The sequence below is a fragment of the Lupinus angustifolius genome, chromosome LG20, assembly GCF_001865875.1.
Source record: "Lupinus angustifolius cultivar Tanjil chromosome LG20, LupAngTanjil_v1.0, whole genome shotgun sequence".
NCBI lineage: Eukaryota > Viridiplantae > Streptophyta > Magnoliopsida > Fabales > Fabaceae > Lupinus > Lupinus angustifolius.
The window spans coordinates 6,219,637-6,247,309 of record NC_032028.1 but is presented as its reverse complement, the minus strand read 5'-3'; the positions used below and the strand labels follow the sequence as shown (position 1 = coordinate 6,247,309).

At 32.0% G+C, this 27,673-nt stretch overlaps 3 protein-coding genes across 8 annotated transcripts; 1 reads left to right on the top strand and 2 right to left on the bottom strand.

Annotated features, from left to right (window-relative positions):
* Positions 1,272-3,038, bottom strand: LOC109335324 (probable tyrosine-protein phosphatase At1g05000). The gene is made up of 5 exons (XM_019571461.1): positions 2,834-3,038; positions 2,642-2,735; positions 2,469-2,526; positions 2,183-2,226; positions 1,272-1,576 (listed from the first exon to the last, which is right to left on the bottom strand). Exons 1-5 carry the CDS (start codon positions 2,977-2,979, stop codon positions 1,319-1,321), a joined length of 600 nt encoding a protein of 199 aa, XP_019427006.1. The 5' UTR covers positions 2,980-3,038; the 3' UTR covers positions 1,272-1,318.
* On the top strand, positions 6,473-13,970 carry LOC109336072 (zinc finger CCCH domain-containing protein ZFN-like). Of its 3 annotated transcripts, none has more exons than XM_019572433.1 (7): positions 6,473-6,693; positions 8,361-8,518; positions 9,069-9,131; positions 9,890-10,009; positions 10,348-10,638; positions 11,069-11,398; positions 13,647-13,970. In XM_019572433.1, exons 1-7 carry the CDS (start codon positions 6,651-6,653, stop codon positions 13,923-13,925), a joined length of 1,284 nt encoding a protein of 427 aa, XP_019427978.1. In that variant the 5' UTR covers positions 6,473-6,650; the 3' UTR covers positions 13,926-13,970. The 3 variants fall into 3 exon arrangements, with proteins under 3 accessions (XP_019427978.1, XP_019427979.1, XP_019427980.1); XM_019572434.1 differs by lacking the exon at positions 6,473-6,693 and adding an exon at positions 7,624-7,726; XM_019572435.1 differs by lacking the exon at positions 6,473-6,693 and adding an exon at positions 8,260-8,280.
* LOC109336073 lies at positions 17,945-23,088 on the bottom strand. 4 transcript variants are annotated; one of them, XM_019572436.1, is made up of 14 exons: positions 22,952-23,088; positions 22,138-22,251; positions 21,897-21,974; positions 21,678-21,797; positions 21,119-21,202; positions 20,904-21,022; positions 20,708-20,809; positions 20,341-20,457; positions 19,871-19,939; positions 19,714-19,780; positions 19,566-19,619; positions 19,029-19,118; positions 18,835-18,867; positions 17,945-18,453 (listed from the first exon to the last, which is right to left on the bottom strand). In XM_019572436.1, exons 1-14 carry the CDS (start codon positions 22,964-22,966, stop codon positions 18,358-18,360), a joined length of 1,158 nt encoding a protein of 385 aa, XP_019427981.1. In that variant the 5' UTR covers positions 22,967-23,088; the 3' UTR covers positions 17,945-18,357. The 4 variants fall into 4 exon arrangements, with proteins under 4 accessions (XP_019427981.1, XP_019427982.1, XP_019427983.1 ...); XM_019572437.1 differs by lacking the exon at positions 22,952-23,088 and having other exon boundaries at positions 21,678-21,791; positions 22,138-22,482; XM_019572438.1 differs by lacking the exon at positions 22,952-23,088 and having other exon boundaries at positions 21,897-21,962; positions 22,138-22,481.

Here is a 27,673-nt window from a genome sequence, read left to right as displayed (position 1 = left end):
TGAGTAGAGTTAGTTTGCAGGTCTTTCTAAATTAAAAATAAAAATGATATAGTACATGGAACATTGCAAAATATTATATATTGTTTCTTACTATTTTTTATTTTACTGTTGAAGCATTACAATATTCATGTTATCATACTTACATGGATGACAATGTGACAGTGAGATTCAAAACACAAAACATAACATCTTGTTTTGCATAAACTAAACATGTAGTTGATTGATAAAATATTATATCTTGGAAAATTGTTACATTGTACTTGAGTGGTGAGAACGTGAATTACTCTTGTCATACTTGGCCCATCAAATTTCTTATTGTAGTATTCATTAGTGTCGTGAGCTACTATGTCCGCCCGTTTGAAATACATGTGGGCAAAAAGGACATATTGGACAGACATTTTAGGGCGGATGTGCATATTTTTCATATCTTACTTGCCCAAAACATGCAAGCGAGCTAGCCTAATAGGTATGGCCCAAATTGCCATTGATACCTAACACTTCGAGAAATTTAGAGCAAAAAGTTGATTAAGATACATTGCAATGGATAATGAGATAAAAACAAGAATAAAATGGGCTAAAGATGTTAATCTCCCTTGAGTTTAACACTTCATTTCAATTCAAGAACGAATAGAATAGAATCATTAGGTTAGAATTAATTTCCAACCACAGCAAATATCAATTCTTTGATGAATTGTTTTTTTACTATCTAAAATTAAGAATAGTTATATTATCAATTTAATTCTAATTAAAAAATTCATAAATACAAAAAGAAAAGTTTGGTCAAATGACAATTAATATCCAATTTGTCCCATGCTTCACTCAAAATTCAAAAAATGCAGGAAATAATTAATTTTGTAAAAATAAAAGTAAAATCTGTTTCAAAATTAACTGTATTAGTTTTCATTATAATTTTCATGTTTGAATTTAAAAAGAAAAAATTATATAGACTCCACCAATTTGTCGGGCATGATTTGTTTTCTTAAAGTTCATTCTTTGCCTTCTAGGCCACTTAAAAGCGCAAGTTCAAAAAATCGCAAAAGTGAAATAAATAAATAAATACGTAGAAAAAAAGAGTGTGAAAATTACATTAAAAGAAGTGATTATTTGATTAAAATTAACAGTAGTCAAAATTTCAAAATATTAGTGCTTGTTGGGTGGCCATTAAAAGTAGGTGGAGCTGAAAATAATTGATTCTACCATTCTAAAAGCAGCTAATGTATCTCATTCCATTTGGAAATTCAATCCCCATGTGAATAAAATTGATTGCTAAATACAATAAATTGTTTTTTTCTTCAAAAAAGTGATTGTTGCAAAAACTCTATGCTGATGCCAATTGAGGCTTTTGTAAATTATCATCTTTATACATCAAACGTTGTTTTTTGGAGGCATATCCTTGGTACTGATATATGATGCTGAAAAGGCACTGCCTCAAGCTTATAGTGTCAAATGTTTCTATGAAATTCAAATCTGTATTCCTTGATTTAGCACCTGCAAATTGCTTGTACTCTTCAAATATATAAGTCAAGCACCAATTCTGAAATTTTCTTAAGCAACCAACAAGACAACCAGTTCGATGCTGCATTAATAGAACAATAAGATTAGACCTTAGAGTTAAGAAAATAAACCAAGAATGAATACCCAAAGTCATAATTGAGAAAATTAGTCGAATTAGTCCTTAAGAATCTTGAAGGTTAAGGGCCTGTTTGTTTAGATTAAAAGAGTGATTCTATAAAAGTGATTTTGATCAAAGTAATTTTTGTAGGAGCTGAAAAATATGACATCTGTTTAAGCTTATAAAAACAAAACAAAAAAGCAATTCCATGAAAATAAATTTGGTAAAAGTGATTTATTGAGAAGCTGAAAAATATAACTTCTCAACAAGCCAAACTTCAACTTTTGCAAATAAATTTGAAATGGCCATAACAGAAGTGATTTTATCAACAAAAGGGCTATGTTCTTAAAAAAACCTGAAATTTAATTTTTACGGGCTTCTACTTTTTCCCAAAAGCCCATCCAAACACATGTCAAATGTCGAAAAATACTGTTTTAATCAAATAATCACTTCCTTTAAATGCTTGAAAATTTTCATTTTTTTCATAGTTCAGAGTATGAGAAGCATTTTTCTCATACAAAATTTGCCTATTTATTTATTCTAAAATCAATCTAGGAACATTGAATATACCTTCCCACGATTGCAGTGAATCAAAACCGGATGATTTCTCACATCTGATACCATAAAAAGTTGATGAAATAAGTTTTATGTAAATAAATCTCATAATGTAAAATTTTATACACAATCAATATTTTATCGATCATTCATTTGTATTAACATTAAAAAAAAATTAATGATATTAAAACATGAATGATGAATAATATAATAATAATATATGATACGCATGTATTTTTTTCTCATAAATAAGCTAACTTCTCATTATTATTAAACTAACGAAAGTTAAATAATATATTACCAATTAAAACTTTGAGAGACTCCATTATAGTATCATTAACAGTAGATACAGAAAGATCCTGCAAATTAATACAAGGAATAATTAACCTATAAGCATTATACCCAATTGAATTTAATGCAATCAATCACATATATAATATTACAGAGAGAAAAGGGAAGAAGCGACTTAATTACCGTCTTGCCCTCAATCCCAAATTGAAAGAGTTGAATATTTTGTGATTGAAGAAAGTCCAAATTTTGCTGTGGATAGGGTTCAGGGCACAAGTATCTGCAGCATACAAATTCAAAAAATAACGTCTCAATCATATAAAGAGAATGAATGAATTAATGAAGAAAATCGAATTGAGAGAGAAAAGTGGAACTAACATGATGGATCGAAGATTTAGGGTTTGGAGAAAGGGGAAATTGCAAGGTCGAGGGAAGCTTGAACGGTAAATGCTTTCCTCAACCATTGAAAAATTTGCTGGTGGAGCCAAAACGACGTCGTTTTCATCCTCTACTATTGTCTTCATTATTGTTCTTTCTACCTTCGTTGATTTGGTAGCTTCTAAAGAGTAATGAGAAATAAGTGATAAGTCTCATCCTTATATATTCACTGATAATAATTACATATAGATAGAACTTTATTTATCAATCTTAACTAACTTTTTTCAAATTCAAAATTTACAATTAAAAGTTGGAAGCTTCTTTGAAATAGAGGTGGTGGCGGCATACAAAAAGTTGAGTTGTGCTCGTATATTAAATTCAGTTTTTTTATCACTGAAATTATTGATAGACTCTACCCTTATTTTATCTTAAGAATTCTTCTAATATCGATTATTAAGTGAAGGCAGTATTAAATAAGTATAAAATATATTTATTGTGTTGAGAGTATAAAAATATGCAATCCTTTTCTTTTATGCTGACCACTGGTAAATACTGTATTGGTCATCAAATCGCATATCAGCGAAATTAAATATAAAAATATAATATATTATTATTAATGTTGAAAAATTAATAATAAAATCAATATTTTTTTCAAATTCATTAAAAAATTAATTTTAAATAAAACTAGCCGGTATGACTGATACAGTTCAATTGAAAACCGATCAGTATGATCGATTTTGATCAATTTTGGTCAGTTTTAACCGGTATGATTACATGACTGGTATAATTACTGTACCGTACTAGTATTGGGACTGATCCACCAGTTTACCAGTTGAACTGACCGACACAAATTAGTTTTTATAACAATGATGGTGCCTATCATAAAACTAAATAAAATATTTAAATTAAAATTTAGGAGAATATATTATCTGAATTCATCTCTTGATAACGTGAGAGACTTTTTTCTCTTTCTTTTTGATAATAAAAAATAACAACCTCAACAATAAACTTATAAACTTTAATTAGTAATGCTTTAAGCTAATTTTTAATAAATACAAAGTTGGTTAAAGAGTACTTAACTTTCAGTAAACCTTAACCTACTCTATCTACTAATTATGAGGAAGGATCACATTTCTATTCTTCTATCCAAACCTAATCATATTACACCAAGTAATGTAAAAAAAAATATTTTATATTTTTATGATTTTTTAATTAGATGTCACTCTTTGATTTGATTGATAGACTATTGTAACAAAAAATTGGACAAATTATCTACATTCACTAATCACTCCATCTATTAATCCTATGTAAACATTCAACTTATAGAGCTGGAGCATCAACCCATATTTAATTTTTCAAAGAAAAAATGAAAATAAAAATAAAAATTTAATTTTTTTAATTAACATGATATATTTTTATTAATCTATAACATAATTTGTGATACAGCTATAGATAACAAATCTTTATCAGATATTTAGGGTATCATTTCAATACTATATCATGTACACATTTGTTATATATATATATATTTTTTTTTGTTCAACATATTACAGTTTGTGTCTACATAATTCATGTACGTATATAATATTAAAATTCTAGAGTCCATGATTAGATTTGGACAAATATTGGTGCAATTATGGCTGTGTTTTGTTGACACTTTCACAAAGCATTAGCTTACTATAACATTTATGTACCAATTAATATTCGTGCTTATTGATAACCAAAATCATAGTTCCATTGCATCGTGAAGATCTTACTTTATTTGGGTACCAGGACCCTCTAAAATCCTATTGAAATAGGAGATTGTGATAAATTTTGACACTATCTTATTTAAAATATTTTAAATTAATTTAAATTTCTACAATTAATAATTTTTTAAGATACATGTCAGAATTTTCACTTAGATTCTCTGGTATTAGAGATCATCCTCATTCATTGACTTCACCTTTTTTATCCATTTTCCAAGGGCAAGACCCATTACTTACAAAAATTAACAATCCAAAAGTTTAGAAGGGGTCAAAATGAGAATCAGCAAAGTTCCATAGAACTTCCTTGTAGTTAGACGACCTTTACCGTCAAGGATTTTTGACTATGGTCAGATATGTGTTTCTATAAAAAAAAATGTATTAGATGTATACATGATATTTTAATACTTTGTTACACGGTTAATATATCATTCTATAATTATTGTGTTGAGTTTATTCAAATGTGAAGTCCCACATTAGATATACGGGGAGGAATGAAAGAATTTATAAGAAGGAGAGACTCATGGAACTAATGCATTAAAGTTTTGGTTCAAGACGTGGTGTCTCACTTGTGATTCTCCATTCTTCCATGCCCATGTCCAACACATTGGCAGATTATTGAATATATATGAATAATAAATGATATATTCATTGTATATGAAATTTTATATTGATAATAATATAAATATATATTTACACAAAATTAAGACCACCACCTACTTTCTCATTAAGCTTAGCTCATTCAAATCGTCCATGAGACTAATACTCATTTGAATATATGAGACTATGACTGTAGTTATGTGGTAGAATTTAAAAATTTAAAAAAATATGAATATGAATATTTGTAAAATCAATCACAAAAATGTTGTAGTGAAGATTTATTTTTTACGTTTTTAAATATGTTTTAGATTTTTAATTTGAATTGTTTAGATCCCGAAACAAATTTTATTTGGTAATTAAAAAGTAACTAAAATGTCAACTTGGAGAGTCACAAGCATTTTGAATTTTATGATCGATTTAATCAACATTCTTACCAATTAAAGTGGATTGGTTGGGTGAGGAAAGAGTTTGAGAGCTGAGAGTTTAAGAGGAGAGAGTTTGAGAGGTGAGAGTTTAAGAGGAGAGAGTAAAAAATTAAGTGGGATGATCATATCCTAAAAAAATTCTTATCCTCTTTAAATTAATCACGTTCCACCAAATAATATAAAAAAATATTTTCTGTTTCTTTTTATAAGATATCACTTTTTAATTAGATTGATATACAAATGAGATACTAAAAGTGAGACAAATGATCTCTTTTCAAGGAGTTTAATCACTTCTTTATCTTCTTTTTCTATACAACCAAACAACATAATACTCCACTCTATTTCTCACCCTTTCTATCATCTTTCTCTCTTTTCGTTTTCTTTCTCACATATTTCTCTCTTCTTATCTTATTCCCTCCAACTAAATGGAGTCTAAAATGATCATTTGCGAGTTGAATTTTAAAGGAGATTGAAGGAAAAATGAAGACTTCAAAGTCATATTGCAAATGTATTTCATGACTGTGAAACTTTACATTCTTTTTTATTCACCTCTAAAATCTAATTCACAAACAAAATATAGGAGAAAAATGTATAATAGCGTATGAGCTTTATACATTATCAATGTTCCATTTACCATTCATTGCCAATTATCTTTTACTTTTAAAAAATTAATACAAATAGATACAATGCATACTTATTATATATATATATATATTATGTATTAGAAAAATGAAAAAGAAGAAAAGTGTTGGTGGCCTTGGGTGGGCACGTGTAGAGAAATATAATAAATGAAATTATTATTATTATTATTAAGTTGTATAAAGGAGTTTTAATGTGTGTTGTGGTTGTGGATGGTTGGTTTGTGGAGGGTAGAACACAACGCTTCCTCTTTCTTCCTTTCACACACACTTCACTCTTATTATTATTATTATTATTATTATTATTATTATTTGTTTATAGTGAAGAGAAAGTGTTGAAGAATTTTGGAATTGAAGGTTCTACTTGATGATATGAAATGAATGGACAACATCAACCTCTCAATTCTCCATGGAATTTCATCCTCCTATTCCTATTCCTATTTCACACTTAGGTTATTAATTATTCTTCCTCCCATTTTCACTTTTTAAGCTTTGATCATCTTAACTCGATCATCCATTTATTTCTATTTATTTTTCTATTTATCATAAGTTGTTTTGTGATTCATTTATTTTATGTCATCTCTAATGTATTCAATTTTTTTATAATCATTATCATTTTCCAAATATGCATGTTCAAGGCTATTAATTTATTTACTTAGAATCTTAAGAATCTAGGTAGCGTGTGTTTGTTTGAATAAAGAATTTTAAGGATGGATAGAAGACTTAGAACGATTTGTGAAACAAAATTAAAAGTAAGTTCAAGAGGACTTTTTTCCTGATTAATTCCAGAAAAAAATGGAGAATGTCAAATTCCACATAAACTAGGTGAACTTTGTCAAATTCCACATAAACTAGGTGGAATTTGTCAAATTCCTTGCTTTTTTCGATCAAAATGGTTCTTCCATGACATCTTCAAGGAAGTGATCGGAATATTTGTGAAGGATTCCAGATCTGGCTTGTTTGATGGACCAAAGGCTATGAAGGCAGGGACAGAGCTAGAACATTGGTATTAAAGAGGCCAAAGAAGAACAATACTTTATTTAGAAGAGCCAAGTTAAAAAATTATGTTTCTTAAAAATGTTTTATGTTAAAAATTTGACTTTTGGAAATTTAGGGTAAGTTACATGTAAAAACTTGCTTTTTAAGTAACTTTGTAGCTGGCGTAACTGCCCCATAAAATACAAGATGCACCGCCCCTACATTCAGGGACGTGACGTGGGCGGTGAACCAGCTGTAGAAAGGATCGGCTTCTTTGGAAATCTTGTGCTATATGGTTTCGAATTTAATTTCAAATTCTTTAAAATTTTGAAATACTCTATTTATACGCAACGTTAGACCCTTTCAGGAATCCTGTGCTATATGGTTTTAGTGTTTTTGGACAGAAAAACCACAATGAAAGTATTTATTCTGGTTCTTTATAAAAGACATAGCCCAAGGTACGTTTCAGAAGCAGCCAAGGAGAATATACTGATGCGTTAAATTGAAGTTAACATCCTTTCCTAATTTAAAGCAGTATTTATTCCATTTCTTAGACACAATATTTTTGAAATGGTACATGTAGATACTTTTATAATTTCAGGATGAAATTTATTGACAACTATTAACAATGGTGCCACCAATGGCAAGTTCCTAGCATTTTTAACTCATATACCAGTTTAGTTTTTCAAAGCAACACACACAGGAAACATCTTTTGAAAAATGGTAGACTCATTGCATTCCCAAACAAGTGTTCAGTGTGATTCAGACTTACATCAATTTGAAGATTGTAATGCAATTGAGATTCTGATTTCATCAAAGTAACTTTTTTCATCCAGGGTGGGTCACTAAGGACCCAGCAATGGTAGGAAGGAAATCCCCATATTTAAAGTGGATCACAATTTTTGGCGATGTTTCACATGGAGTACTCTGTTATTCCATTTGTCAGATGCTCATTCATGAGCCTAGTTTGTATGCTATTGACATGAATAAAATCGCTAATCGAACTCGGTGATTCTTTTTTAAATGTAGACTGTGGTGGAACAGATGGTGCTATTAAACTTGTATTACTTCATTCACTCGCTTATAGGTTTAGGTTATGCGTCTTTCAAAAAATTGACTTATTCATACCATCCTATTTCAGATGCACAGTGGCAAATCAAATCGATATCCAGTGAAACAATGGAAGCTGGAGTTTATCCAGAGCGTCCTGGAGAGCCAGATTGTTCATATTACATCAGAACAGGCCTATGTAGATTTGGTGTAACATGTCGATTTAATCATCCTCCTAACAGGAAGCTGGTACAACCTCCAATTTGTTTATACAACTTGTATTCATAAATTTATAATGTATGTTCATGTTAGGTAATTCTCCAGGTTCTTAGATGGGTTTGTTCGAACTAATTACTATTATATTATCAACAAATAATCTCCCCAGGAGATGGAATCAATGGGCAGCTCAAACTATTTTCTACTGTCCTCTAATATTCTGTGCAACACATGTGGTTTGTGTAGTTTATTCCTACTCAAAACAATCACATTTTGTATTCCTTCTGCATGCATATAGACTCCAGGAAGTATATCAGTCCGTTTTTTATTCCTTGATGCAGAACTCCTAATCAGGTTTGACACACGCATGTTTTTTGTTTTCCCTCTTTTCAAGTGTATAGCACATTTTTCTCCATGTTCGCAAGTTGCAACTTCAAATATCAATCTACATATATCTGTTGTATCTGGGCCATATAAAATGTTAAATTTTCCATGATGTGATGTTGGTGTTTTTCATTTTGATATCACTCTATTACTTGGAGAATATGCACACCTGATAGTTTTTTTTCTCCGAACACATCAGGCTATTGCAACGGCAAGGATGAAAGGCGAGTTCCCAGAAAGAATTGGGCAACCAGAATGTCAGGCATGTACTAGTTTCTCAACTCGCATAAGGTCCATATTGCATGTTTGTGTATGATTGAGAATATGCTCGTTTTAAGGTAGAACTTTGTAATTTCTTAAAATCCTAGCAATCCGTTTGAGGGTGATTGGATTTTGGAGACAACAATTTCCTTGGTCCTATGACCATGTTATGTAAGTCAAGCCTACAATGTTATTAGAATGAAAAATATTGAACATAATGACATATGGAGGTGAAGATAGGGGGAAACAAAACAAGCTTTCCACACGTGTTGCATTGCATGCCATTTATTTTTGTGCTCTTTTCTCTGGAATAGTTTATTTAGATTCATCTGAAAATTGGTATTTATGTTGGGTGTAAAGTTCATAGAAAAGATGTTGCTTTGTGTACACATGACTTTGCCTAAACTTGAGGTAATCGACATACGTGTATATAAAAGTAGTTCAATTTATCTTTCACGAGTTAAACAATTTACAAGGTGGGTTAAAATAAGTCTTACTCTCATCTCTCTTTGGAGCTGGTTAATCCATATATTTATATGCTATACAAAATTACAACCTTACACACTTGTAATATTAGTATCAAACTCTCAATGGTTGTTTTGGTCAGATTTTCTTATCTGATTTGTAATTTTTTATCTTTATGAGAGGCATAAATGTTAACATCACCTTGTAACCTTGAGTACTTATTTGTGCCTTCACATTATATATATTGAACATTAACCATAACAAAAACTAATACACCTTTGTTTTGCTTTCCAGTACTATTTGAAGACGGGAACTTGCAAATTTGGAGCTACATGCAAGTTTCATCATCCAAGAGAGCAGGCTGGAAGTGCTGGAAGAGTTGCCTTAAATACTTTAGGCTATCCGCTCCGCCCTGTTAGTTATTAATAATTCTCTCTCCTGTTCACTTATAATTATGACTAAGTTAGTAGCTTTCCATAAGTTTGTAGCTCATTATTGTCTCTTTGGCTCCTTGCTTATTTAGTAGCCATTGACTTGTCTGACCCGCTTTTAGACCTACAGTTAACTAATTCAGATTTGCTCCTGTATGTCCTGTTTATATTTTCCCAAATTTTGTGTTCTTGGACGCAACTACTTAATATCTGACACCTGAACCTTCTCTTGATATTTTGTTTATTTTCGGGGTTTGTTTATATTGATTGTCTTATAACTTGCTATATATTTTCTTTTTGTTTTTCACGCTTCTTCTGCAGAATGAGCCTGAATGCACTTATTATTTAAGAACAGGACAGTGTAAATTTGGGAACACTTGCAAATTCCACCATCCTCAACCAAGTAATATGGTTCTTTCATTAAGGGGTTCTCCTGTTTATCCTACTGTCCAATCTCCAACCGCACCAGGTCAGCAATCATATGCTGGAGGAATTGCAAATTGGTCAAGAGCATCTTATATTGCTAGTCCACGCTGGCAAGGCCCTTCAAGTTATACACCTTTAATTCTACCTCAAGGAGTGGTCTCAGTGCCTGGGTGGAGTGCATACAGTGTAAGCTCGTTTATTCTTTCTCAGGGGCTGTAACTTCTAAGTAAGAAATATAAAGAAGTGCTATTCTATGCTTGTAGCTGACACTTTTTCAGGAGAGTTTATCTTATGTTAAACATGTATTGTGGGGCATTTACTTACATCATTTATTTTTCGTTTTGATTTTGATATGTCTTTGTTACATGGCCATTTTTCTCTAGATTTTTAATATTGCAGTGCCTGTAAGATGTATTCCCAATTTCCCAGCCCATGCGGGTATTACTTAACTACTCTGTAATATTGAAGTGTGCCTGTGTTGATGTGAAATTTCATGTTTATTTTTCAACAGAATACTTTGGTGATCAATCCTTTAACTCTTTACAATGCAACTGTTTCACTAGAACCTACTATTGCTGAGATGTGCCAACATCCTGATGGAATGTTTATTTTGCAGGGCCAAATGAGATCAATCTCTGCTTCCGATAGTCCACAACAAATAATAGGAAATGATCAGACATATGGAACTTCTCGCCAAGATGAAGTAACAAATTCAGGATCACAAGGGGAATATTCTCAATTTCGTTCTGGCTCTGTTCCTGTAGGGTTTTATGCGTTGCAGAGGGAGAACATATTTCCTGAGAGACCTGGTCAGCCTGAATGCCAATTCTACATGAAGACTGGAGATTGTAAGTTTGGTGCAGTCTGTCGCTTCCACCATCCGCGTGAGAGGCTGATTCCTGTTCCCGACTGTGTCTTGAGTCCAATAGGCCTTCCTTTGCGTCCTGTGAGTTGAGTTCTTGCTGTGGTGTTCTATATACTAAGTTGGTTTTTCATAGGCTTACATTTTATTATTTTTTACTTGAAATGGATCCTTTTATTTTTCTCCTAACAAGACCTTGTCATTTAGGAGACATAGGCGCAACTGAGGGACTCTCAATTTTTGGACACTTCAGGAAATATGGGTCCCCTGCTTCCGGGTGTTTTGCCTATCTCTCTCCCAGTGACATGATCATGTTAAGAACTAAAATGAGCAACAATATTTAACCGGTTTAAGATAGCTAGTAACTTATGCTTCCCTTGATAGTAATTTGTGATCATATGTGTTGTCAATGCTTGAATAGTTAGGCTACCAACATATTTCCTTTATCCAGAGTAACCAGGTACTAGCAAGCTAAGAATAACTAACTTGAAACATAAAATGGTTGGATATTTACATTTCTTACGTAGTGTGGAAACAATTTTTTCATAAATGGGATCCAAACTACTAATATTTTAAACTAAATTTTATTAGGAATTGGCATGTCCTAATTGTACATATAACATTTATAAAAAAGGTCGACCTAGTGTACAAGGCTCCCACTTAGAAGGAGGGTAGATGTATGCAAACTGATTCTCTCAAGCAAAGAGAATGTTTCTAGGATTTGAACCCATAACCCCCAGGTGACAAGACCAACAACCTTACTATTATGCCATGACTCACATTAAAATCATAGTACACATTTGATGAGTTCTCAGCTTCCATGGGGGATACTGCATATCATTCTTGAGTTGGAAAACAAACACAAGGAAAGTGTTTGTCAATTTTGAGATTTTTGTAGTAGAATGATGGATTCATTTGAAAAACTAAAGGTTACTTGCTTATATTCCAATGGACGTCGAAATTCATGAAGAGATACAACAACCAAGAGATGTTTTGATGACTTAAATCTATAGCTATGAAGGAAAGCGAAAATGATAGAATAAAGGGAAATGGAGGAGACAAAATATGGTGATAAAGGGTGCCACACTTAGAGGAAGTGATAAGCCCTTAGAATGCCACAAGGGAAGGATCTTTTGATAAGTTCTGGTTTTGGAATGCCACAAGGAAAGCTCCTTGTAAGTTCCCGGTTCAGTAGGAACCATGAGAACCACTCTAACACTATGCACTAAGCAAAGCTCTAAACAAGATTATTCTTATTCTATTGATTCAGAAATGCAGATTACATATATAGGGCAGCTGGCCTGGACAAGAAGACAACCCCATAAATGAAAACACAAGTCCTAAGAAGCCAATAATGCCTTATCCCCCACTAAGTGCCTTTCAATAATGAAGAGGCAAATTGGAAAAGGCAAAGCAATGAGATTAAAAACGTGCGATTCATGGTAGAAACTTCCAGAACCACTTATTCAAAATAGAAAATTACAAAAGTTTGGAAAATTACGCGACAGTTGGTCCACACACAGATAGGATGTGTATGAGTACACGATCGTGTACCATGGTCCAGAGACCAACATGGACAGGCCGTATACTCATCCATGGTCGTAGGTGGCCATTGGCCAATGTCCCTTTGTTTCTTCATAGCTTTGCACCATCATCCTATCCTCCAGGGTCAAATACAGACATTATATATTCATCCTTGGTTTTGATGATTCCATGCACTATTGTGAACCCAATAACCCTTAATCCTTCACTTCTTGGATAATTCCGAGCCTTGTCATTCAAATTGTGGGGTGTCCATCCTTGGCAAACATCAACATTAGAAACTTATATTGAACTATGGATGTAGCATTGCTCAGTTGCTTAAATCCTTGAATGTGGATATAGAAGAATTTTAGTTTTATGTCGAACCATACTGTGAGGCCAAAATAGAATGATTTGCAGCAGTTATAAAAATGAAGACATGAAAGATAATTGAAGACAATGATAACCATCTTGAGTTGTTTGAAGTATGATTTTTCCATTATACCTATCTAAATCAATCTATGATGTCTGACAGCATTGTGATAGCTCCTTATGGTTCTTGATCTATCATTCACCACATATGTGAACAGTGTAATTGTGATATTATTTCCTTTTTTAAACGTGTGAACTTTGTAGGGTATTTTAACATATGCATTTTTTATTTGGCGAAGTGAATAAATGCATAAAACGATTTATTTATAGGAACTGGACAAAATGGAAATATCTGCAAATATTGCTGTCGTTATTCTATTCGATTTTAAATTTCATGATTTAGTAGAAGCTGATTGAGCCAGTGTCTCATTTCCTACAGGGAGAGCCATTGTGTGTTTTCTATTCGCGTTATGGCATATGCAAATTTGGCCCAAGTTGCAAATTTGACCACCCAATGGGAATCTTCACCTATAATTTATCTGCATCGCCTTCAGCTGAGGCCCCTGGCCGGGGTCTGTTAGGTTCTTCATCAGGAACAGCTGCATTAAATTTATCATCAAGACCTGCTGAATCAGGATCATCAAAGCCCAGGAGGCTTTCAATATCAGAGACAAGACAGATTCCTTCCGGTGATGATGACATTGATGATGAGGGATGATGTCTCTTGGAAATGGGTCATTTCGCTTTTACAATTTTTTATGATGGGAGAAACGAGTAATGTGTAATTTATTCCCATTGCTGGAGATGTACAGAGTTCATGTCAGGTTGATTCTATCAATCTGAAATTAAATGTGGTTGCCAGATTCAGTTACTCTGGATTTAATGTTGCCATATTGTGTAAATTTAAGCAAATATTGTCACATTAGGTCTTACCGAATGTGAACATTTCTTCTGTCCTTAAGCTGCTGGTCTTTCTTATTAACCTTATATTAATATGTAAAAAAATCTCATTTTGGAAAATCTATGATGACAAAATTTTACCGTTGTAAATCTTTGTTGAGTGCAGGACCTGCAGGTTTGCAACACATTACAAAGTCTTTACTTTATCAATACGCTTGGGTTTATGCCGTCTACTGTGCATGTCTTGAATTCATTTTAAGCAGTAAGCCATCAGTATTATCAATACCCAAATTTAGAAGAATTCAATGAAGTCGACCTTGATGTATATATTCCTCAAGTCAAAATAACAACTGCTGGAATTACTCTGGATTAAATGTTGCACTTTGTGTAAATCAAGCAAATGTTTCACATTTTGGTCTGACCCAGTGTGAACATTTCTTTTGTCCATATGCTTACGGTCTTCCTTATGAGCATTTTCTCAATATGTAAAAAAATGTCTTTTCGAGTATCCAGATTTTACCTACTCTGAATCTTTGCTGGTTGCAGGATCTGAATGTTTGAAACACATTATAAAACCTTTCTTGTTACACTTGGGTTTATCATGTCTACTATGCATGTTAGGGAGTTCTTTTCAAGTGGCAGGCCAGCAGTGTCAAATACCTGAATTTAGCAGAGTTCAAATGAAGTCAACAATGCTTTTGTAATTTGTATATATATATATATATTCTTCTATTCTTTATAACAGCTACTGGAAAAGAATTTTAATTTGTAATTTATATCTATTCATTATTTATTTCTGCTATCTGTAGTAATTGTGCTGGATAGAGTTTGTTTTGCAAGTGGGAGGTTGTTTTGATTGTGACTGTTGCAGGCAGTGAAAGGAATACCTTGTGATGCTTTTTCCCTGATGTCATGCCCCAAAACATTTTGAACATGTTCTTGTAGCTTGCTCCGGGGTTCTGGCTGCAAATTACATGCTCCAATGAATCAAATTTGGGTGATGGCTGGATGTTCTTTTCCGCTTGGAATTTGGTTTGCTGTTCAATATGATGTGAGTCAATTATGCCTTTTAATCTACAGCTAGGATCACTCAAACAGGAAACTCTCCTATTTTTTGCCAAACAGGAGAGGATCCTGATCTTATTTCTGTCATGGAAGATAACATGTATTTGATGTGTTGCTCAACGATCCTCGTTCATGTTATGATTAAACTTGTGCAGGTACTGGGTCGAATATTTCGTCATTGATTCTCTGATATGTAGATAAAATGTCATGAGAGTTCAGTGTGCCGGTTTGCAGTATATTAAAAAGCAGTTATTGGATTTGTTTCCTGATTTGGGTTATCCATCTTTAAATTTTGGTGTTCAAATCATGGTACTTTTTAACTTAAATCAATGGGGAATGTTGTTCTGTTGAGTGGAGAATCTTCACTGGTTACGACATTTTTATGCTTGGATTTATTATTACTATTTGCTATGTTGTACAATGTACATGGTCATGACTTAAGAATAGACGTGGGTCTTCCCGTGAGATGTACAATACAACCACCGTGACTTAGTATTCCCATCAGATTCTGACAACTTAAGTTGTGGTTAAGCAAATAGGTTAACATGATAAATGTTGCTTCTGTATGGCCATCAATCGTTTCTGAAGTCTAGTGGAGAGGAAAATGAATCAATTGTTAACAAGAAAATCTAAAACTTGATTCTAGATTATTTTTAAAAAATGGAATGAATCTTGCATAGAAATGTTTTTGTTACTTTTTTACTTGTACAGAAACATTGACCATAGCAGAAGTTGATGATGTCAGTAAATACCATGGTCTCTTCTTTCTCTACTCTAGTCTTAACTGTAGACACTAGACTAGAGAGTATAAATCAAAGAATGGAGACAAGATTGGTCACTGTCAGAGGTCTTTGATTTCAAAGGATGCATTTGTCCTTGTCCTTGCCCTTCAGGAATTGAATCCAAAGCAGGTCAAAAAGAGTGCAGAGAATCTCAACCTTTAAAAAAATGTTTTCTTTCTTAGCAAAATATAACTCAACCATTGGATCAAGAACTGCAGCAGTCCCTAGATAATCCTATTCTTTCACTTCCTCTTCAGTTCTTTTCAGGTTCCAACACAACACTATCTAAAGCTATCAATATAATTTACTTCTCTATTAACAAATAAAACTCCCCACTCTCTAGCACCAACCAAAGAATCACTTGTCAAGATGTCTGCTTCTGCTCATGCTCATGGCTTCATCATCTTTCTCATTCTTTTGTTCATTTTCTTACTCAACGTGAATGTGAGTCCTCTCTCCTCTCCCTCAAAGTCCAATTGAATGTATAGAAAAAAGTACTCAAATTTCTTGATTTTCATGACTAGGAAGCAAATAAGGTGGCTATTCCCATTGAAGAGAGTAGAAGGAAGTTGGGAAGCTTCCAGATATGTGCACTATGCACTTGCTGTGGTGGAGCTAAAGGGTTGTGTTTGCCCTCTCCTTGTTGCTATGCCATCAATTGCAGCATTCCCAACAAACCTTTTGGCTTTTGTTCCTTCACCCCTAAAACCTGTAATTGCCTTGAGTGCCAGGTTTAATTATGAAATTTCAAGAATGAACAAGTCAAGAATGTAGGGCTTCATCATGATTCTTCACTTTTCAATCAATATACTAATGAAAGTCTTTTATTTGCAATATGTTTGCTATTTGCTACCATAATTGTGAATTGACCATGTATAATGCAATAAGACTTGGTTTGTGTATTATTCTTTCTTTTTCTAGGTGTTCAATTATACTAATACTAATCCTTCTATATTGTTAAATTAATGAAACATGAATCTTATATATCTCAATTGTGAGGGCATTTTCAGGATCAAATAAATGGGTCATGGATGTTTCATCCATGCCTTCTATTTATTGGTAGAATGATGCTTTTTGGACCCCTTTTCTTTTCTTTTTTTAATTTTGGACCTCAAGGACTTGGGTCACTTCCAAGAATGCCCTTCAGTCTCATTTCCCTCTATTCTCAGTTTCTCACTACTCTTCTTCACTTGCAACACCATCACCATGCTCACTTACAATCCTCCTCTTGTGGTTTTGAGGAATTCAAAATGTTGGCTAATAATTACATGAATTTGGAGTCCCACCACTTGTTTGACACCATTCGCGGGGTCTAGGAAAAGACTAACATAGCCCCAGCAGATGTTGCAGAAAACTTGATGCAGAAGGTAGCTAATGAAGATGTTGAGACTTGCTTTGAGAAATTGATCCAAGACCTCAGAAGCTCTAAGGAAGAGGCAAGGATGAAGGTTGAGAAAGATAAAGGGACTAGAGCAATGAAAGAATCAAATGGAAAGAACTTAGTTAGAAAAGGAGGCAACATGTGGTGAAACTGAAGGAGATTATGAAAGTTGTTGATAATGCAGAGTTCTAGTAATTTCTTATTATCTGTTTTCATATATTTGCTTGTATTGTCCTAAATATCACTAAGATAACTGTATTGTAGTTTATAGTTATATTGACATGCTTTCTCTTAAAGGAAGACATTGCTATGGTTTAAGTAGTAAATAACCTAAGCTGGATCACATTATCACAGACTCACCCTTTGAGCTTGATGCATTATAATAGTGTCATGAATAATAGTATTAGAACTATCTCAAATATATTGGATTATAAAAGACTTAAATATTAAAGCATGTTTACACTTGGTGTTAAATATTAAAGCATAATAAATAATAAAAGCTGGTTGGACAAAAGCATCTATGTCTTACATGCTTCAAATCTTCCTAATGTCACAGAAATTTGTAAAAGCAAGAACAATTCACTGATCAAATCTTATAACTTTGTAATGTAAAAGTTAAGACACCTATACCTTTTTCAATAATTGTTTTTGGAAATCATGTATTAACTGTCACAAGGTTTGCTCCTAAATTAAAAATAAAAAAAATGATGTATTAAAAAAATCTGGCTTCTGTGTTTGTAACTTCACCCTCATTTATATCTATCACAGTTTTATTGTATTCAGCTTCAAAGCTGTTTGTATTAAAAAATCATAAGATGCTCCCAACTTATTTAAGATAAAATCTTATCAGTTGAGTCATGTTGCCCTTGGCCTTGAGATCCTGATCTTTCTGTGTCTCAATCTCAGCACATGATCAACACTTGATGTATATCTGTCAGTTGCATTTTCTTCCCTTTATATAAGTGAAGTGTGCCTTTACAAAATATACACGACTTTGAACATCACTCCTATTCCTGCAGTGGCTATTGATATGGATCCACCCAACATTTATCCTCCTCAGCTGCCTTTTCCCAACGTTTTCTAAAAACTTCTAATTCCCAGTGGGAAAGTCTCCTCACCTGCATAGAATAGAAATCATTCCGATGCAATACGATTAAGATAAATAAAATAAGGACGGTAAAGTCCACGAGGATCCTGCCTAGTAGGGTGGGGAGGGTGAGTTTATGCAGCTTTACCCTTGCAAACGACAAAGTTGTTTCTAGGATTCAAACTCATGTCATTCGGTCACAAGGCAAGCAACCTTATAGTTGCGCCGAAGCTCACCCTCTATGCAATGCGATTAAGATAATGGAATGATACTAATTGTTTGGCTCAAAATTCACATACTAAAAAAATTACTTGTCTCAAGTTATTAATAGAGCAAAATGAACCATGCTTTTAACATAGGGAAACCCAGACAGTGGCTTCAATTGACAAAACATGACAGGTTAGTAACTTACATCACCTCTATGATCCTTTTCCTTAGATGTAACCTGCAAGTTATATATAAGTCTAAGTTTCAAGGCTGGTAGAATGAGAAACACATGTTCCAGATTAAGAAAAGCATGTTATGAAATTATAATCTTAAAAAAAATCAAGACAAGCATTACTGAATACGTTAAACTCTGATAATTATGCCAGCTAGATTTCTGACCTTAGTCTTATCTATGCCTCCAAGAGTAGGAAGATTGTGGTGGACGATATATTCAGCATCCACAACGCCGACTTTTTTTGTTCGATCACCCTGTCAACCATAAATAAGATAAGAGAGAAATCCACGGAAATCATGTCGAGTAAAATGGACGAATTATAAATCTTCACAGAAAAATAGATAGAAATGTCGTAAATAGAGTCATTACGACACGATCAAGGGAATAGTTCCCCACCCCGGAGATTCTTTAGAACTTTACTATATTATTAATGATTTCGCTGAATCCTCTATGACAGTTCATCTTGGATCATGTCTAGAACTCCCCTTAATCGTTTGTGTAGCCACTCATAAATCCTATTTTTTTAATTCATTGACATCTCTAACTTTACATATTGTTCCACTTTAAATAGAAGATCTTAACCTATATATCTTTGTGATGGAAAATAAAAAGAATATAGCAAAATCCCATCAGAGGAATATACAAATGTAGAAAAATTGGAAATCATGAAATTGCACCAAAAAATAATGAGCTTAACTTGCCTGAGCACAGTAGCCAAGCTGCATGTCTAGACCCCATGCATGAACCAAATCACTCTGTAAAATAAACCTCATATGGTGAATATATATGTAACCAAACAATGCTAATGGTAATGCTTAGAAGCAGCATTAACAGAACATAATGGTGCACCTGGATCATATACCAAACGCAACGCCATGCAGGTCTTGAGAAAACAGGAGCCATCATTTCTATCCACCTGAAACAAATAACCCATCTTTATTCGACTGCTGTAAAATAACGGGAATCCGCATTAAATTAGTTCTTAGTTACCGCGATAAATTTTTACCCGGTGCAAGGAGGAGCTGTGCTGCTTTTATCACAGCCTTTGCCACCATGTCCAGGTTTGTATGTCCTTCTGCAAGCACAACCACCAAAACAATGCACAATGTTAGATTCAAGTAACTGAGCATAAGCAAGCATCTACTTTAGCACATATTTAATAATAGTAGCATCATTCAAATGCAAAGGCTCTAGTTTGCATTAGTTTTTTCAACAAATGTTCATTACCACAGATTGAGAGGCTTTGAACTCAGAATCTCCTTCTCGGATTTGGTGTATGGTTACTACTTGGTATAACTATTAACTTTACCACAAAACTACTAGCAGAGTCTCCTAGAGGCTAAAGTACTTATTGCAGATTCCTAATGGTAATTCATGGTCTAACAAATGATATAACGATAACCAGACATTCCTGACGAGTGTTGCGACAAAACAAAACAATAAAAAAAAAACCATCAAGAAAATAAGAAGGATGACCTGTGCACTGTTGACCTCCTCCCACGAGCAGTAATTTGATGATGCACTACTGATTTCTGAGGATCCAATGCTGGTTGTGATATCTCTAGCCCTTCATGTTTGATAATAGAAACATACCTAAAAATCATTTAAGAACGCATATCAAAAACTCATTCTTAAGATGATCGATTAACATAGGAGTGTTTCTTTTTCGTAAACATTAATTCTCTCTTAAGTCTTAAGTATACGATCTTAATATGATTGTCAGAACTAAAGACCATATGTGAGAGGATAGATATAAACTTATGATTGCTTATTTTAGCTAAAATACAAGTGCAGTAAACTACATAACTGTATTTTAAAGGAATTAAGAAAGTATTCAACATACTTATCTGGGTTGAAATTTTCGACTCCTAGGTCCTCATCCCAGAGGAATATGTAATCATACTCTGCAACTATATCCGGGTGCAAAAAACGCTTGGCAAACCACCTAGCCATTGAAAACATTTCCAAGGAAAAAAACACATTTAGGATAACAAAACTTATTGAAAATATGGATGGGAATGAAATGTGAGATCACCTACCATTTGCCTTGATTGATTGCGGCCACATGAATGACGTGATTGCTCCACTTAAAATCCTTCCATTCGTCAACAATACCATCATAGTGGAAGAGCATTACCATAAAATTACTTGCTATAAACTGCAAATTGGTGTAGAAAGAGGGTCATGCCGAATGGACCAAAATAGAATATTAGTAATGATTAATGAGAAAGCTTTAGAGAACTCATTAAAGGACCTTTTGGACCATCTTGTCCACAAGATCTTTCTGCTTTATCCCGACCGCCATTGCGAGCAAATTGGTTGTTGCATTTGCCTTAACCTGATTCAAATATAGGCAAATCAGTACATACCATATACAAAGAAAAAATAACTAGGACCAGGGAACACAGGTCGCGATATATGTTCTGTGTCAATTACAGTGATCTCATAGGCTACATCGCTACCCGATAACTTCAAGCCAAAAATATAGAAGAGTAGAAACTTGAAAGATATTTAAAGTTCACTTAATGTTCCCTCTACTTAAGCAGAACAAGATATCTTCAAACTGATATTAATATGCCAACTTCGAATTCTAAGTACATTACAATTGTAATTGAGAAGAAACATTATTTGGTTTTCTTCACATTATTAAATTTTCAAAGTAAGGATAGTGTGACAACCACATCACCCTGACACTGCATTCAGAAACACATCAAAACTACAAGATTTCCTTTTCACTAAGGAATATTTTTTTTTGCTTCGTAGGTTGACATTCTAGACAGAAAGTTGATTCGTTGTGACGGAAAGAAACTTACATCAACAGCATGGCTATGCTCCTTCTTAGGAATTTCCCACAAATGTTTCATTTCAAAACTGGAAGTGTTGCTGACTATACCAGCAGGTAATGCTTCACTTCCTCTAGGCCTGCACTGGTTCTACTAAACAAGATAAGCAAATATAAGCACCAAAGTCGAACATCGATAATAGTGATAGTAGTATATGATGAACAAGCTGGCACTGTTAGGGAGATGAACCTTGCATTGATCAATTTCCTCCACTTTCGGTTTTTCCGTTCCCTCGCTTGGCAGTATCTGCAGTCTCTGTAGTAGTCTCTGAGATATAGAAGAACATGAGTTCCACTTAATCGAAGTTAAATCAATATGATTACTTGAACTACGACCATACACTCTCGAATTTAAAACACTGAATTTCAAGATGGATATATAATACTTAGAAAATGAAATACACACATAGAGAAACCACTGAGTGGAGTACCTGATTGGAGCCTTGTGAGGATATAGAAATTGTGAAGAACAAAATAAGACCAATTAAAAAAGATGCTGGGAATAGGGCATAAAGACATGATTTTGATTCAGCAACCACATGTTCCTGGTTCAAGTACATAGGCAAAACTTAACTAGTTAGTTAGATATAGTAAATTATATCATATTGTAATAAAATTGAAGTAACATTACTGATTAAAAGAAATCAGCAGCAGAAAATGAATGATTCAATTAAAGCACACCAATATGTCATAATGTCCTACAGAATAGTGGATGAAAAAGTATTATGATTTGTTTTTTAGTCCTTAAGAAATATTGTTTCAATGTCAAGATCAAGTCTGTCAAATGAAAAAAGGAAAAAGAAGAAACTGGTATATTTTATTTTGTCCAAAATTGTTAGTATCCAAAATCATTATAGACTTAGTCAAACCGAGACATTACTTAACTAAAATTCTTCCAAAACTCAACTCCCAACTCGATATTAAAAAAACCACTCAGACCAATAGATAGAGGCGTGACATTGATTGATGTTTTCTGGATTAACAAAGAAGAGAAGGAGAAACAAGAATAGAAGCAATAGCAATAATGACATTAATAATAGAGAAAAAAGATATTGTACTTACATCGTCCAACATATCTAGTGATCATAACTCTTAAATAAAATAGAATATTACATGGATCCTCTAGTAATAAATGGTTGGTTTTAATTGCAGTGGCAACAATTATTGTTAAACAATTCAGCATCTAGACCCAGATTTAAAAACTTAATAATAATATGGGAAAAAAGAGTTGTGGCTACTAAATACCTGAGGAGGCTTCATTATTGTAATTCAGAAGTGGAGAACAAGTTGGTATTGTAGAAGAGATGAAAGTATAAGGAAGATAATGGTGATTATGATTATGATTATGATTATGGTTTATAAGTTATGGAATATAAAAAGAAGAATGAAAAGATAAGAAGCAAAAGAGTTGAAAGAGAGAAGAATAGTGAAGATAACTATAAAAGTAGTTGATGATGAAAGCAGTGGGAACCGAACAGCGCGGGGGACTCTGTTCCTGTTCCTGTTCCTGTCACTTTCACAAAACAATAACTTACATGCGACGTTCTTTTTCACACATCATAAGGTTTAATTCAAAGTCAAACTTTATACATCAATCACAACAAAATACAAATAACAACCTAATATTAATATATTCAATATTAATATATTCAATATAAATATTTATATAGTATTATTATATAAGAGAATACACGTTACAAAAACTTTAGATTTTAATTATTATTTTTATAAAAATTTCCTTATAATTGATACCTAACATGTGAAATAAGTTTTAACTATTATAATAAATAAATCCTATCCCTTAATATATTATTCATTTACATTTTTTTAAAAGTTAATAATAATTAAATACGAAGGAAAATGATACAATTAAAACTCATTTAAATGTTTTTTCTGAAAAATCCATTCAGAGTTTCATCAATTTTTTTTTTCTTTAAACAAACGGTTGCGTTAGTGGTTGCGAATTTTACCTCCGCAACACAAATATGCTTTTCATTAATTTATCTCTTTAGGTTACAAAGATATTATTACTATTATATTTTCTTCCCAAAAGTTATATTCTTCATTTCAATATTTAAAAAAAAGAAATAAATATATATAATGACATTATATGAATTTTATATACTGATATTGTATTATCTATCATTTATATTTAATTATTATTAATTTTTATAAAAATGATCTAAACAAGTGATAGATAATATATTAATTATCTTTATATTAACGGTGTGTATATATTTTATTAATTTAAAAATGTTATCTTCTTCTAGAAAGTCAATTAAAAAAGAGAAAAAAGATGTATGATATTATTAGTATAAGAGCTTTTTAAGCTATTAGTGCATTACTTGATTATAATGAACACCTCTATTAATTTTAAAATTAAACTCATTTCTCTTAAAGGAAGTTGTGTGATTACACTTAATATTCCTAAATAGGAGCTAAGTACCATGATAAATGATTATTGGTGAATATCAATATCTAGATAAGAAAGCTAAAAAATGGTAAGTATGAGAATGCATTAAATTTGTACCAATCATAATATTCAATATTTGTAAGTATGATAAATTAAGAATAAAATTAGAGCATATTCACATTTTTTAGATTTGAGTTAATTATATTCACATTTTTAAGAGATATCACTGAAATTATACTCACCTTATTATAGGTATATATGTAATTGAGTTTCCACCATTATTTTATTTTCATTTTACTCTTAATATTTTTTATTTATAAAGTAAAATCATATAATTTTAGATAACTATATAATTAATACATCTTACTTTAAGTTGGATATCTATATTATATATTTATACTTCTATACTTAATATAAGTGATTAAGTCATTTTTAAAAATACAAGATGGTTAAGTGACAGCTTGATGCAAGGTGTGGTTTTTTATTTCTATTGGTTTAATATATATATTAATTTGTGCGATCATTAATACATAATTAAGAATGCAGCTAAAAACCATCGTATGATGTTCTTGCGTATTACGTTTTAAATATAATAAATTTATTTCAATAATTTCATTCTAATCACATACTTCATAATCAAAAATATCTGTGATAACTCAATTATTTGAATTTTTCAACTTGAAAAAACTAACCTCACATCCATTAAATAAACTCAACTACAAATTATAATATTTAGTACAAAATATAATATTTGACATTTAAAATATGCAGACTATATGTTATAAACAATAGGAAAACAGGTTGATAGATACTACCATATTAGTTAACACACTAGTATATAAAAAAAATGATATTATGTGTAATATCATTAATTCTCAAGAATTATTGAGGTAATTTAGTCTAAAAATTATAATAGTGAGAAATTAATAATTTATTATTGGTGTATCCTTCAATAATTAATATGATTAGGACTAACATACCAAATTTAATTGATTCGTAACTCACTAGGTAGTGAGTTCAAAATCTTTTGAAGATATAATTGATGCTCAATAGAGTTGTAAAAAATGCCTAAAACCTGATGAGCCATGTAATCCAACTCACATAAACTTATAAGACTAACTTTACGGCTCATACAATGCAAGTTTTTTAATATAAAAAAAGTATTTTTATTTATTTAAATGTACGTTTTAAGAAACTATATTTTTATGTCTGTCAATCACGTGACACCTTTTAGTCCAAACTAAGTTATAATTAGATGTAGTTCACATATCTTTGTCCATGTTGATATTCTAAACCAATTAAAAAAATTCATTCAATTAAAATAAAAAATAAAAAAATAAAATTTTAATATTATTTTATACAGTTGGATTGATTATGGATAATGAATGGTAAGATTCTAGAGGTATTCCTCTGTCATCTCATCAAAATGAAATGGATCCCTTCTGTTACAGTGATGTCTACTTCTTTGTTTGGTTGTGACAACATTACAGAGTGAATGAAGGTAGATATAAGGAAAAAGAATCAACAACAGTCATACTCAGCAAAGAAACACATTACACAGATGTGACAGAATTTAAAAACAAGCTAAGCTGATGTGAAGATTTAGGAACGACATGCACTTTCATAATTATAGGTTAGCAAAAAACACCAAGAGGTTGAACTACATGGTTTGAGTTTTGCACACAAAGCAAATAAACTGAAAACTCAACTATTTTCCAGAATCTTATACCACATGATGGGTCTGGTTTCGTTTTCCTCATTTGTAACTGAGACTTCTTTATTTTTTGCAAATTGGTGTATGGATCTGAAACTTTATATTACTTTAGCCTCTAAATAGATCATTAGTTGATCGTTTCTTTTGTATTGAGTGGATATTTCTTATGTTCAGTTTAATACAAATTTTCTTTATTGAAATTTTTTTTACATGTTATCCTAGGATTACCAATGTCATGCAAAAAAATGTTTGATATGTCAAGTAAGCCACTCCACTATGACTGCTATGAAACTAGTGTATATATATCCAATCTTTCTCTAACTAATAGTAATAGTGAAAAGTGTTTTTTTTGTATGTTATGGATAGGAGACTTAGTTTTCTAGAATATTCTTAATTCTATTAGACCATAGCACATGCTAACTTCCTACAAGTAGGGTTGTAGGGTGTTACAGGAAATGCTTTTGGTTCATATCTACACAATCCAAAATTTAATTTTTAATCAATTGCAACAAGGCTTGTACTTCAATATGAGGAAGGGTTAAATTTGTCTTCACCTTGAGTGATCCTCCATCAAGAGGGCTTCTTGGGGAGTTTGAGACACTATTCTACATAAGATATTCCTAGTGGCAAAAATCTTACTAACCATTAGCATCATATGCTTCCATGAGGTAATCCAGCATGGAAACATTAGTCCTTTGTAACCTTCATACCTAACTACCATTACGAACAAATATTTATTTATCATATTTCATATGTTGTCTTGGACCAGTAATGATAAAACAAAAACACATATTTTTTGTTCCTATCTTTCCCTCTACCCTAACATTATTTGTGCCTATATAGTCGTTTGTGTCTTCTAAAAGCAAAGGCTATTCAAATGGGTAATATTGCAAAAATTGCAAAAGCTATTGATAATTTCATGAGGATTGTAAGGATGACTACAATTTCATAAGTTTCAACTATCAAACAGCTTGTCTAGACTCAACTAATTCAGTTGGAACATTAACAGAAGACAAAAGTTAAAAAAATAATGGAGCAAAAATATGCATCCTTTAAAAACACACAAAGCAATGAATTTCAAACAAAGCAATGAATTTCACTCTTTAAATTATTTAAAGTTTATCAAATATGAGCTATGTATACAGGAAAGTTATGGCCATTTAACCACAAAAATATATATTGATCACCCTGACAGTTCAGAAGAACCCAAAACAGTGTGAACAAAATGCACAAAATTGATAAAGAAAATTTCATATTACTAAACTATACTTGGTAACTGACAACCCAAAATATATACAAATAAATTAAGAGCAGTCAACTAGGTAATAATAGAACTTTACAACCATGCTTTTGAATCTCTTTGGTGAAACTAGATTAGAGTAAGATCAATTCACATTCAAACTCATAAAAATAGATTAATAACAAAAAATATTCAAAAAAATATCCAAAAATTGCTTGGAGATGATGTGTATAAAGTAGTTATCATTAATCTTTTATGGATACCAAAATATGCTTGAATAGGGTTGCTTCCAGTAATATTTTTTAAAAACAAAATAATCCAAGATTTGAACTAGAAGTTAGAAGTTAGAACCTTATGTGTAAGTCACTCAATCTCATTCTATTTATTATAAAAATAATTATTAAATAAAGATTTAGCTCTCCCATTTGCATATGTTGATCATTTAAATTATTTCAATTAACTTATTGAGACCAATAAATGCATCATTCTTAAAAAAAAGTCTCTAATGAAACATGTTTTTTTGCTAAATCTAATCAATATGAGTAATTTTTTTATCAAATAAGTAAATTTGTACCATTTTATTTCCAAATCACGTGGCTT